This window comes from Frankliniella occidentalis, unplaced genomic scaffold (genome assembly GCF_000697945.3).
Source record: "Frankliniella occidentalis isolate FOCC.00 unplaced genomic scaffold, Focc_3.1 Scaffold19, whole genome shotgun sequence".
Classification (NCBI taxonomy): domain Eukaryota; kingdom Metazoa; phylum Arthropoda; class Insecta; order Thysanoptera; family Thripidae; genus Frankliniella; species Frankliniella occidentalis.
The window spans coordinates 828,723-838,195 of NW_026267149.1; the positions used below are offsets into that span (position 1 = coordinate 828,723).

The following is a 9,473-nucleotide window of genomic DNA, read 5'->3' on the forward strand; positions in this document are numbered from 1 at the left end:
CGGCATATGCCATGGCGAATTATCCAGAAAGTACAAGAGCTCGACGCCTGCGAGACTCGGGGTAGGCCAACCCGCTGTACACGCTTGCGCTGCTGGCAAGATATTGCCTACCCATCAGGCTCCACGAGAGTCCGCATTGGCTGAACTCAGCAGGTTTTTTTAAACTTCGAATGACGATCGCACTCTCTGGATGATCCCTTCTTACGGACGGAGGGGAGGGAGTAAGTATGCTCCTTCAACGAAAAAAATCCATGCCGCACAGTATGATTACGAAAGTGGCCAAGACTTATCCCCTTCTTCTGCTTCACCATTCTATTGGTCGAAGTGGACGCGGGCCGTTTTCACCCATCGGGTCATGAGCAGCAGTGCCCGTCATGGCGAGTAGGCGCTGCTGACATGGTCAACGTCCGCCGCATTAGTAGTTCATGGCATAACGCCTGATGGCCCCGCCACATGGCAGGGCACCCCATGCCCATGGCAGGCCCCGCTGGCAGCGCGCCGCTCCTCCGCACGGACGCGCCAATACAAACACACGGCACAGCCAAAGGAGCTCGACATGAGGTGCGCGACACTACAGGCCATGTCCGGGCCGCGTACAGTGCGTGGGAGGGAGGAAGGGCGGCATACTTGTGATTGAGAGCCCATGGGCGCCCCCCGACCCGCTACCCACCCGGCGTCCTCAAAGTCAGCCCATGTCGGCCATACTGATCACAGGAGATGTCCGGGCGGATAGGGGCGCCCATCGATACCGCTGTGGGGGTCTGACAGACAGACAGACAGACAGACAGACAGAGACAGAGAGGAGTCAGAGGGATACCTCTCTCACACACACGGGCGCGCGCGCTGCATTTTTGGGTGCCATTCGGCGGCGCGGCGGCGAGTCCTTTCATACTGGCCGCCCCTCGGGCCGCCCTTGGCGCCATCCTGTCCTACTGCATCCCCGCATGCTAAGTGGCCGAAGGCCGGGTGCCCGAGGCGGCCCGAGGCCCCGCGCCGCCGCGCCACCCATAGATCGACTACATATGACGGCCCTGCGTGAGCTGAATCAACGTGACCGCCCAGAGGTAGGCAACCCATTCGACACCACACTGTCGTTGGCCGCGGTTCGTGCGGTCGGCGGGAGTGCTGAGAGAGAGAAAAAAAAAAAGCTCTTCACGTCGCTAAATAAAAGCCCTGTCTGTAAAATTTACGAGTTAGATTTTTATTGCTTTCACTTAATCCACTTATTGCGAGTGACGTCGATTTTATACAAATTGACATAGTTTTGTTGTTGTGTCTTTACCGGTAGACGGAACAAGAAACATACTTGTTTCTTATTAGTAGACTAAAATTAAATATATGGTTTATAAGAAAAAAATCAGGTACAGCACCTACTTCTAAAACAATCGAAGAAGATTAAATTACAATTCATACTTTTAAAAAAATAATTCTTAAACGATTAGTCAGATTGTTATCACACTTAGTTGCAGAGTCGGATGTTTGAAGTGCACGGCTTCAAAGAAAACAAAGTCTCATATTCAACGGTTTGAAGAGTACGTATGGATCACACAAAGTGTGTGTCTCGTTCACGTGTTCCTGAGCAGATAGTCCAGCAGCCCGCCGGGGGTTTTCAGGGGCCGCAGGTGGTTGTCATCACCCTCCACTTCTTTCAGTCTCATCACCGCCAGGACCTCGGTGTACAGCAAGTGCTTCGCGTTGCGTGCGAGCAGGAAGTCGAAATGATTAAAACTGGCGTCAGGTACTTTAAACTTGTGGAAGAGGTTGGGCAGCTCGGCAGCCAGCCGGTCCACATCCTAAATCAAAAGTGAGAAAATTAAATCATTGAATTGTGCGAATTTAAAAATAAATCTGAACCACGAGAGCGAGGCAGGGCTTACCGGCGGGTGGACGAAGTAATCATTTTCCGAGTAGTACAGTGCGACCGGCGCCGTGATGGCACTGATGTTGTATTCTGGTCCGGGGTTCGGGTCGCCCGTGCCGTAGCCGAGGGGGCGAAATTTACCTGAGCAGCTCAGAAAATATCCCTCCAGTAAAAATGTGTTTTCGGCTCAAATTACAGTGCTAGGCTATACAGTATTACTAACCCGTCCTTGCCACCTCGTAGTAATGTTCCATGATACGTATGGTCGTCCCGGACGGCAGGTACGCTGCGATCATCGGCATATAGTACTGAAATAGGAAAAGGGCGGGACGCTGTTTACTTGTTTGCCTGACTCGCACATCCACGACACCAGTCTCTGTCCACACTTTCTCCGTGTTTGCAAAGGTACTTAGGCCCTTACCCGACGGTTACAGTACAGATAGACAGACCCATCGTATGGCGTAATGACGAACGCCGTCGAGTGTACCCGGTAAATATCAGACAAGAAACGCATTTTTGAGGCCGTTTAGGCCATGTTCCTCCATGCGAGAAGGTCGTGCTCACCGGAAAGACGTTCTCCGGGGAGCGGCCGCCGATCTCGAACAGGACGGGGTTGCAGACCGTCTCGCCGACGCCCGGGAACAGGCACAGCACGTCGGCGAAGCGGTGCAGCGCGGCGCTGCGGGGGAGCACGTTCCAGATGCCGTGCGCCAGCAGGAACGCCTTGATGGCGGGCGCCACGGCCGAGAGCTGCCTGAAGAGCCGGCTGCGCAGCGTGGACACGAAGGCGACGGGCGCGAGGAAGGACGCCAGCCGCACCTTGCCGTTGTACTCGGGCCGCGAGGACAGCAGCACCATCAGGCCCGTGCTGCCCATGGAGTGGCCGATGTAGAACAGGTCCGGGGCGCCCGTCCGCTCCAGCACGTGGTCGATCATCGCCGGCAGGTCGTGCAGGCCCATCTCGTGCCAGCTGCAACAGCGCGAGCACACTGAGGTGAGCAGCACGACAGCCGGAGTGCGCGCGTGGGGTGCGAGGGCGGCCCTGGTGTCTACCTGAAGTTCCAGAACTCGAACATGTCGGGCGTCATCTTGGCGTGCACGTGCGGGGACACGGCGTTCCCCCGGTAGTTGCCCACCCAGACGTCGTAGCCCGCGTCGCTCAGGAACAGCGCTGTGGCGAGACAAGGGATTGGTAAAGCAGAACGTCGTTGTTGGTGGCCGCGCGGGCGTGAGGACACGGAGAGACAGGAGACTTACGCAGGTTGCCGTCGTCCTTGCGCAGCAGGTACGCGTCCGACGACATGAGCATGCCGTGCTGCACCAGGACGGGGGGCAGGCCGCCGGCCCGCGGCGCACCCCGCCGGCCCACCACGTGGATGAGGGCCAGCACGTAGCCGTCGGCCGTGTGCACGAGGTGGCGCTCGCACTGGAAGCCGCGCTGCGCGCACAGCTCCACCTGGCGGGCACCGAGGGAGGGGTGTTCTCATTCCTCTCAGAAGGGGGATCCTAAACTACGTCGTACTGCTCCACCGCAGCCCGGCCGGCGACGCAACTCGTCGCCGAGGTGTCAGTGTGTGTTCACCCGGTGTTCACTTCACGACTCGTAAACGTGGTCGCGTACAAAGGCTTGCCGGGGGTGGAGTGGGGAATAAAGTACTAAGTATTAGTGCCCAGGTAGCAAACCGTATAACGTGTCCAATCTTTTACGCGCATTTTATGCGCATGTATGCGCCTTGAGTGCGCATTTTATGCAGTTTTCTATGCAGCCCTGCTACCCATATAGTAGCGCCAACGCGCGTTGGCGCGCGTAAAATTTGGGTACTGCGGTGCGCATCCAAACAGGCCTCGCAGGTCTCACAGTTTTGGGCGTATTCAATGCGCATTACGCGCACTAAATTTGCAAGTTACGCACCAGTTATCACCGGCCTCGCGCTACTGGGGACTGGGGCGAAGGTCTAAGGTTGGCTTAATGCGCCTCTGCAATACGCGATGAGACGTCACTGTCACTGGCCGAATATGGACACGGCAGGGGTACTCCGCCAAAGTGTGAAGTGACAAATGACCTTTGTGCTCCATAGCCCCCCCTACGTCACCTGGATAGGGTATTCCACAGTAAACAAACAACCGGGACCCTAAAGACAAAAAAACATTACTGATCGATATATTGTTATATCAAGTTAAGCCAAGCCGAACGCGCAAGCCCAAGCCCAAGCCGAAACTCAAGCCCGATGTGACGAATTTTTCGGATTAAAGTAATGCCAGTAACACGGAATTCTTGCCCCAGTAGCACAAATGCACTTAAATACACACTAGCTGCGGCAATGCGCGTAAAAATGAACTCTGAAAACACTAAAAACATAACTTTAATCCGAAAAATTCGTCGCATCGGGCTTGAGTTTCGGCTTGGGCTTGAGCTTGCGCGTTCGGCTTGGCTTAACTTGATATAACATATGTCTCCTCCTGCGCGGTCATTGGCCGAGCGCGAGCGCCACATCGACGCCATCGTTGCCCAATCAGCGCCAGGAGGAAACGGATCGAGCAATCATGATTTTCGTGAACATTTAATCAGAATCTACCTGCGACAAGCTGGAAATAATTATCCGACACGAGCTCGACCAACCAGCGTGATATTTTATACGTTATTATGAACAAATTTGGAGAAATGGTTGCAGCTATGCTATGAACAATTTGGCCCATAACTGTGTATAAAATAATTCGCAATAGCGCAGAGAAGAACGTTAGTGCGTATTAAAAAGTTCATAAGAATGTAGTGTGACCACTGGAAAAACAAAGGTAGGAATCAACACCCTTCTCGGGGTGTTAATGACTTTCGTGCTCTTACAGAGGCACTAACGGATTCACACCCCTGGAAAGGCATAAAAATGCCCCAAAGGTGCTAAATTTCAGTGCCTCTGGGGACTTTTGTGCCTATCTAAAGGCATTAAAATTTAGCACCTTGAAAAGGTACTAAGTCCTACCAGTTTTTTTTTCAGTGACCGCTCTTTTAACGGTATAACAGACGCGATTCGCGTGATCCCACACTAACAATAATTATTTTTAATGGCGCCACGGAATGTTCTAACGGCCGCATCGGTAAATACAAAATTAATAGACAATAGAAACGGGTTTTTATTTTAGGGCGCTCACCGAGCTGGGCGGAGGCTCCGGATACGGCGGCTTCCAGGGCTTGTGCACGGTGTGCGGTTGCACGTCGGAGGCGGCGGCGCTGTGCTCGAAGGGGACGAGGCACTGCTTCACCACCCGCAGCACGTGCAGCATGGTGGCGTTGAGGGTCTCGTGGTCGACGGCGTGGCCAGGGGTGTGGCCGAGCAGCGTCGAGGTGGTGGCTCCCGGGACGATCACGACGATGAGCACGGCGAGCGCCAACGTGCGCCACCAGGACCTCGGCCACGACATGGCCGGGGTCGAGGAACCACTACCGGGAACAACTCGACGCTTGACACATGGCTGCCCTCCACGCGAACGCGACAACACATGAAAACAGCCAGACTTACCTGCTTTTCTAAACGATTATTTTAGTTATGCTGTGGATTGTGGCGACTCGCCAACGCCCGCCGGCCGCCGGAACCCAGGGCCTGAAGCAGCTGCAGCAGAAACAGCCCAAAACAGCCGCCGTCTCCCCCGGCCGGCCTGCGGCGAGCTTCTGGGCGACAAGCGGACTGCCGCTGCCGCTCGCGGGTGCCGATGTTGATGTTGGGGCTGCAGCGTGCAGCGCTGCTGCTGGAGCCGAGGAGCCGGAGCGAAGGCCCAGCAGCGCCCAGCGGAGCCAAGCAGAGCGCCAACAAACAAAACCGACAGAACCGAACCACACGTCGCAGACACTCGCAGCCCCACCCCGCCCCGCCACAACCCTTCCCCCCTCTCCTCCCCGCTCGCCGTCGCGTCAGCTTCTGGTCCAGAGGGTTCATCGGATGATGGGGCAGAGGACGCGCGAGCGAGGGTAATAATGCTATATATGCGCACTGCGGGGAAATCCGAGGGGGCCCCCCGGGTGCCCCACTATAAAACTCGTTGTACACGAGGGAAAATACTCGCAAGATACTCGCGATTCTCGCGGTAAATCGCGAAAAACTCGCGAAAAAATCGAGAAATACTCGCCAATACAGCAGCTCTACAAACTGAAACTCCTATATATATGCAACCCACAAAACAACGCCCCCTGTCAGCCGGACCTGCCAACCGCGCCTGGAGTCCGTGCAACTGCAGTGCACGGTCGCGGTCAAGGCCATGGGCGTAGGGCGTCGACTCCAATCCCGGCGGTATAACCGCGTAGCCGGAGCCGGGCCGGTTTGCACAGGAGGAGAGAGAGAGGAGGAGGCCTCTAGCTCTACTTCTCCCTCGAAACATTTCTTCCTTGCGTTCTTCTTGCCCGACGTTACCTCAGGTCCTCTATGGTGGAGCTGAACATTATCGCATTTGGTCGAGCCTCCACCTCCACCTCCACCACCGACGTGACTCTCAACTAATCGGATAACGTTTGTGTTGTACCCGCTATTCTTCAACCTTCTTCAGCCGAAACAGAATATTCCAGCATACACAGGAAAAAGTTGAGTGTGGGGTGGGAAGAGGGGGGGGGGGGCAGTTCCAGCCGGGTGCAGGTCTGGATAGTATATGTATTATTGCGAAATCTTTCAACTCATTCAGTGCTGCGCGGCCACAATGTGGTCACGTTTTCCTGTTGTTGTTTTTCCAACCCCAAGATGCACAGCCCCACTGGACGTGTCAATGATGGCAGGATGGGGGCGGCGTGTACTCCATTAGCATCACCCCTCGAAAATAAAAAAAGGCTTGCGATCTTTTGAAACGACCTCGCGAATTAGCACATTGTGAGCACTGAGGGAGCGCCAGCGGAACGAGATGCATCCACGCGCGAACGACAGACCGTTTTCATTCGGTCAGCAAAAATATGAATCGGCCATGGTCAGGCGGCGGGGGTTCCGGCTCGGCCGGCGAACTCCGCGTGCGGTAGGCGCTACCACCCCAACCGCGTCTTGCGAACTCACGGGTGGGGGGGGGGGGGGGCTATCCAAAGCGTTTTCCTTTAATTCGACACAGTTTAAGGCTTAGGCCGTTTGACCGCCGCACGTATGGATTCCGGATTCTGGCCCCGTCTCTCTAAGCCCATTTCGATGCAAAATGGCTGAAGTGTCACCTAACGAGTTCGCAAAGCACACTAAGTAGTGTATTAAGCACGCCGCCACACGACGCCAGCTTTTCGAGAAAAACTTGGTAAGAAATACTAATTTGCTGGGGCTGGGAGAGGCGGAGGAGCGCGCCTGAAGAGCGAGCAACCCATCGAGCAGCAGCACCGAGCGTGTTGGGGCTAGGCGAGGGGCGCCCGCCGCGCAGGCAGCCCAACTGCCTCCGCGACCGCTGCGCGCTGCGCCTGGCGCCCTAGGCCGCCCAGCAGGCGTGCGCCGCCCGCGGGGTAGGCCACCGCATCGACGCGACGGCGCGGCGCGTAGCCCGGGGCGGCAGCAGCAACAGCAGCGGCAGCAGCAGCAGCAGCAGCAGCGGCAGCAGCAGCGGCAGCAGCAGCGGCAGCAGCAGCGGCAGCAGCAGCGGCAGCAGCAGCGGCAGCAGCAGCGGCAGCAGCAGCGGCAGCAACAGCGGCAGCAGCAGCGGCAGCAGCAGCAGCGGGGCCTAATTGCCGCTGCACCTGCGAGACTGCTGCGACTCGACCGGTTTTGGCCATCGTGTCTGTCGGTAACTCCGACCCGACCCTCCCCCCTCCCCCCAACCAACCTACCGGAATCTGGAAGGGCCAAGGGCTCCGGAGCATCCTCCGGTGGCAACCAGAATGTATCAGATCAGAAGAGAACCCCTTAAAAGGTAACCGCGCGGTCCCGCGGGAGGAGCAGCGCAGTTGCCGCCGCGCCCGTCGCGCCTCAAGCTTTAGGGCCAGAGTAAATGAAGAAACTTAATAACCCCGGAACAAACGAACAAACGCACGAATCTGCAGCGCAGCGCCCGCGGGTGGTGGGAGTGGGGGGAGGGGACTCACGCTTTTGGTGGAATAAGACGCAAGTGCCGTGCCGCGTGCACTAGGAAGGTCCGGCACAGCCCCGCTGACTAATTCACACATTACCAAATTATTGCCGTCCAGTCGTGCTCGCGGCCAGCGCAGCTACGGCTTCGCTACAGCTCACGTATACTCGCCCGGGTGTAGATCTTTCCGCGTCGGTGTGCGTGCGTCAGCTCTCGCCGGTCGGGCCCCCGGGGGCGCGCGGGGGCCCCGCGGGGCTGGCGGCCCTAGGGCTGGCCCACGGGCCCGTACGGGCCCACAGGGTGTTGTGTGCTGCTCCCGAAAAGTTTCCGTCTGATTTCCATCTGCCTCATCCCCCCTATGAATGGCGGGGGGTTGGGGCGGGGGGAGGTGTGGCGACCCGCAAGAACCGAAAACATCAATGAAATTAGGAGAGGGAAGGTCCAAAACCTTCCGACGCTGAACGTGTGTAATTGCCCCCGGGACTCGAAAACGTTTGCATAGATCAATTAATCAATAGATTTAAATAGAAAACGATAGACTGTACCATGACATTTAAGGTTGCACAACGGTTTAAAAACGTCAATTGAGGCGAAAGGTAGCACTTCGCCTCGTGCGTGTGCTCCGAAAGTAATTAGACGGTCAAGTGGAAAGTTTTGTCGCCAAGAACTGCTAAAGAAAGGCGCACCTTAATTGTTTAGCTGCAATTAGCCATTAGCCACGAGACGGACGGGGGAATATGGATAAAGTAAGCTGTACGCCGTACTGCGATTCTATGTTGAGGCTGATAACAGTTTCAACTCACACGCGAGTGCGTGACGCGTGCTCGACACGTGCGTGAGGTTGCGGTAAAGCACGGTGGGACGGGACACATTCTGCCGCACTTCAGACGCGCATAATATTCCAAGGCTGATCACTCTTTACTCCCGCTCGTCCACTCCTCACGGCACGTCATACTCTCCTCCGCGCGTGTCGGGGCGTCTCTCTTCTCTTTTTTTCTGGGGCTATAGCGGTGTGCGGGTGTTGTGGGGGCTCTGTTGTGGGGTGGCGCCGTTTGGCGGTTTTTTTTTTACCCTTTTTTTTTGTAGCAAAGAGATCGATAGCGTAAAGAAGTCCCGCTTCAACACGGTGGCGGAGGGGGTGACGCAAATGTGCAATTAGAAAGAGATGTCGCTAATTATGGTCACTGTTCCTGTCGGCGAGATGATGACGAGAGAGAAGAACTCCTGTGGCGTGGGTTTGTAGTTGCAAGCAGCGCAAGGGTGTTGCGGGTTTGCCTATACTCTCTCCAGCCGTAAGACGTCGTGGGTCTCCGTGAAGCTGGGGGATGAAGGTAACCCAGCAATACAGTTGCGCAAGCACAGACACGCGGTGTCTGAGCTGAGTATACTCAATTTTGTTACAGTTTTGCTGCTTATTGGTTGCTGGGGAATTTTCTAAACTTTTCAAATCAAGAAGTGCTGACCACAGGTTAAGACATTCAAGTGTGTAACTGACAGTTGTTAAACACTTGCAAGTGCTAAACACGGTTGTTGTGCATTTGTAAGTGTTCAGCTAGTTATAAAACTCACAATCAGTTACGCTTCCCTCATGGGACGTTTAAGG

The 9,473-nt window shown here is 55.9% G+C and overlaps 1 protein-coding gene across 1 annotated transcript; it reads right to left on the bottom strand.

The window, feature by feature from the left end:
- Positions 1-1,180: 1,180 nt before the first annotated feature.
- Positions 1,181-5,663, bottom strand: LOC113206568 (lipase 3-like). Its single transcript, XM_026422694.2, has 8 exons — positions 5,377-5,663; positions 5,009-5,297; positions 3,119-3,317; positions 2,915-3,032; positions 2,426-2,831; positions 2,085-2,169; positions 1,878-2,002; positions 1,181-1,793 (listed from the first exon to the last, which is right to left on the bottom strand). The coding sequence occupies exons 2-8, from the start codon at positions 5,276-5,278 to the stop codon at positions 1,566-1,568; spliced, it is 1,431 nt and encodes a 476-aa protein (XP_026278479.2). The 5' UTR covers positions 5,279-5,297; positions 5,377-5,663; the 3' UTR covers positions 1,181-1,565.
- Between the last annotated feature and the right edge of the window lie 3,810 nt (positions 5,664-9,473).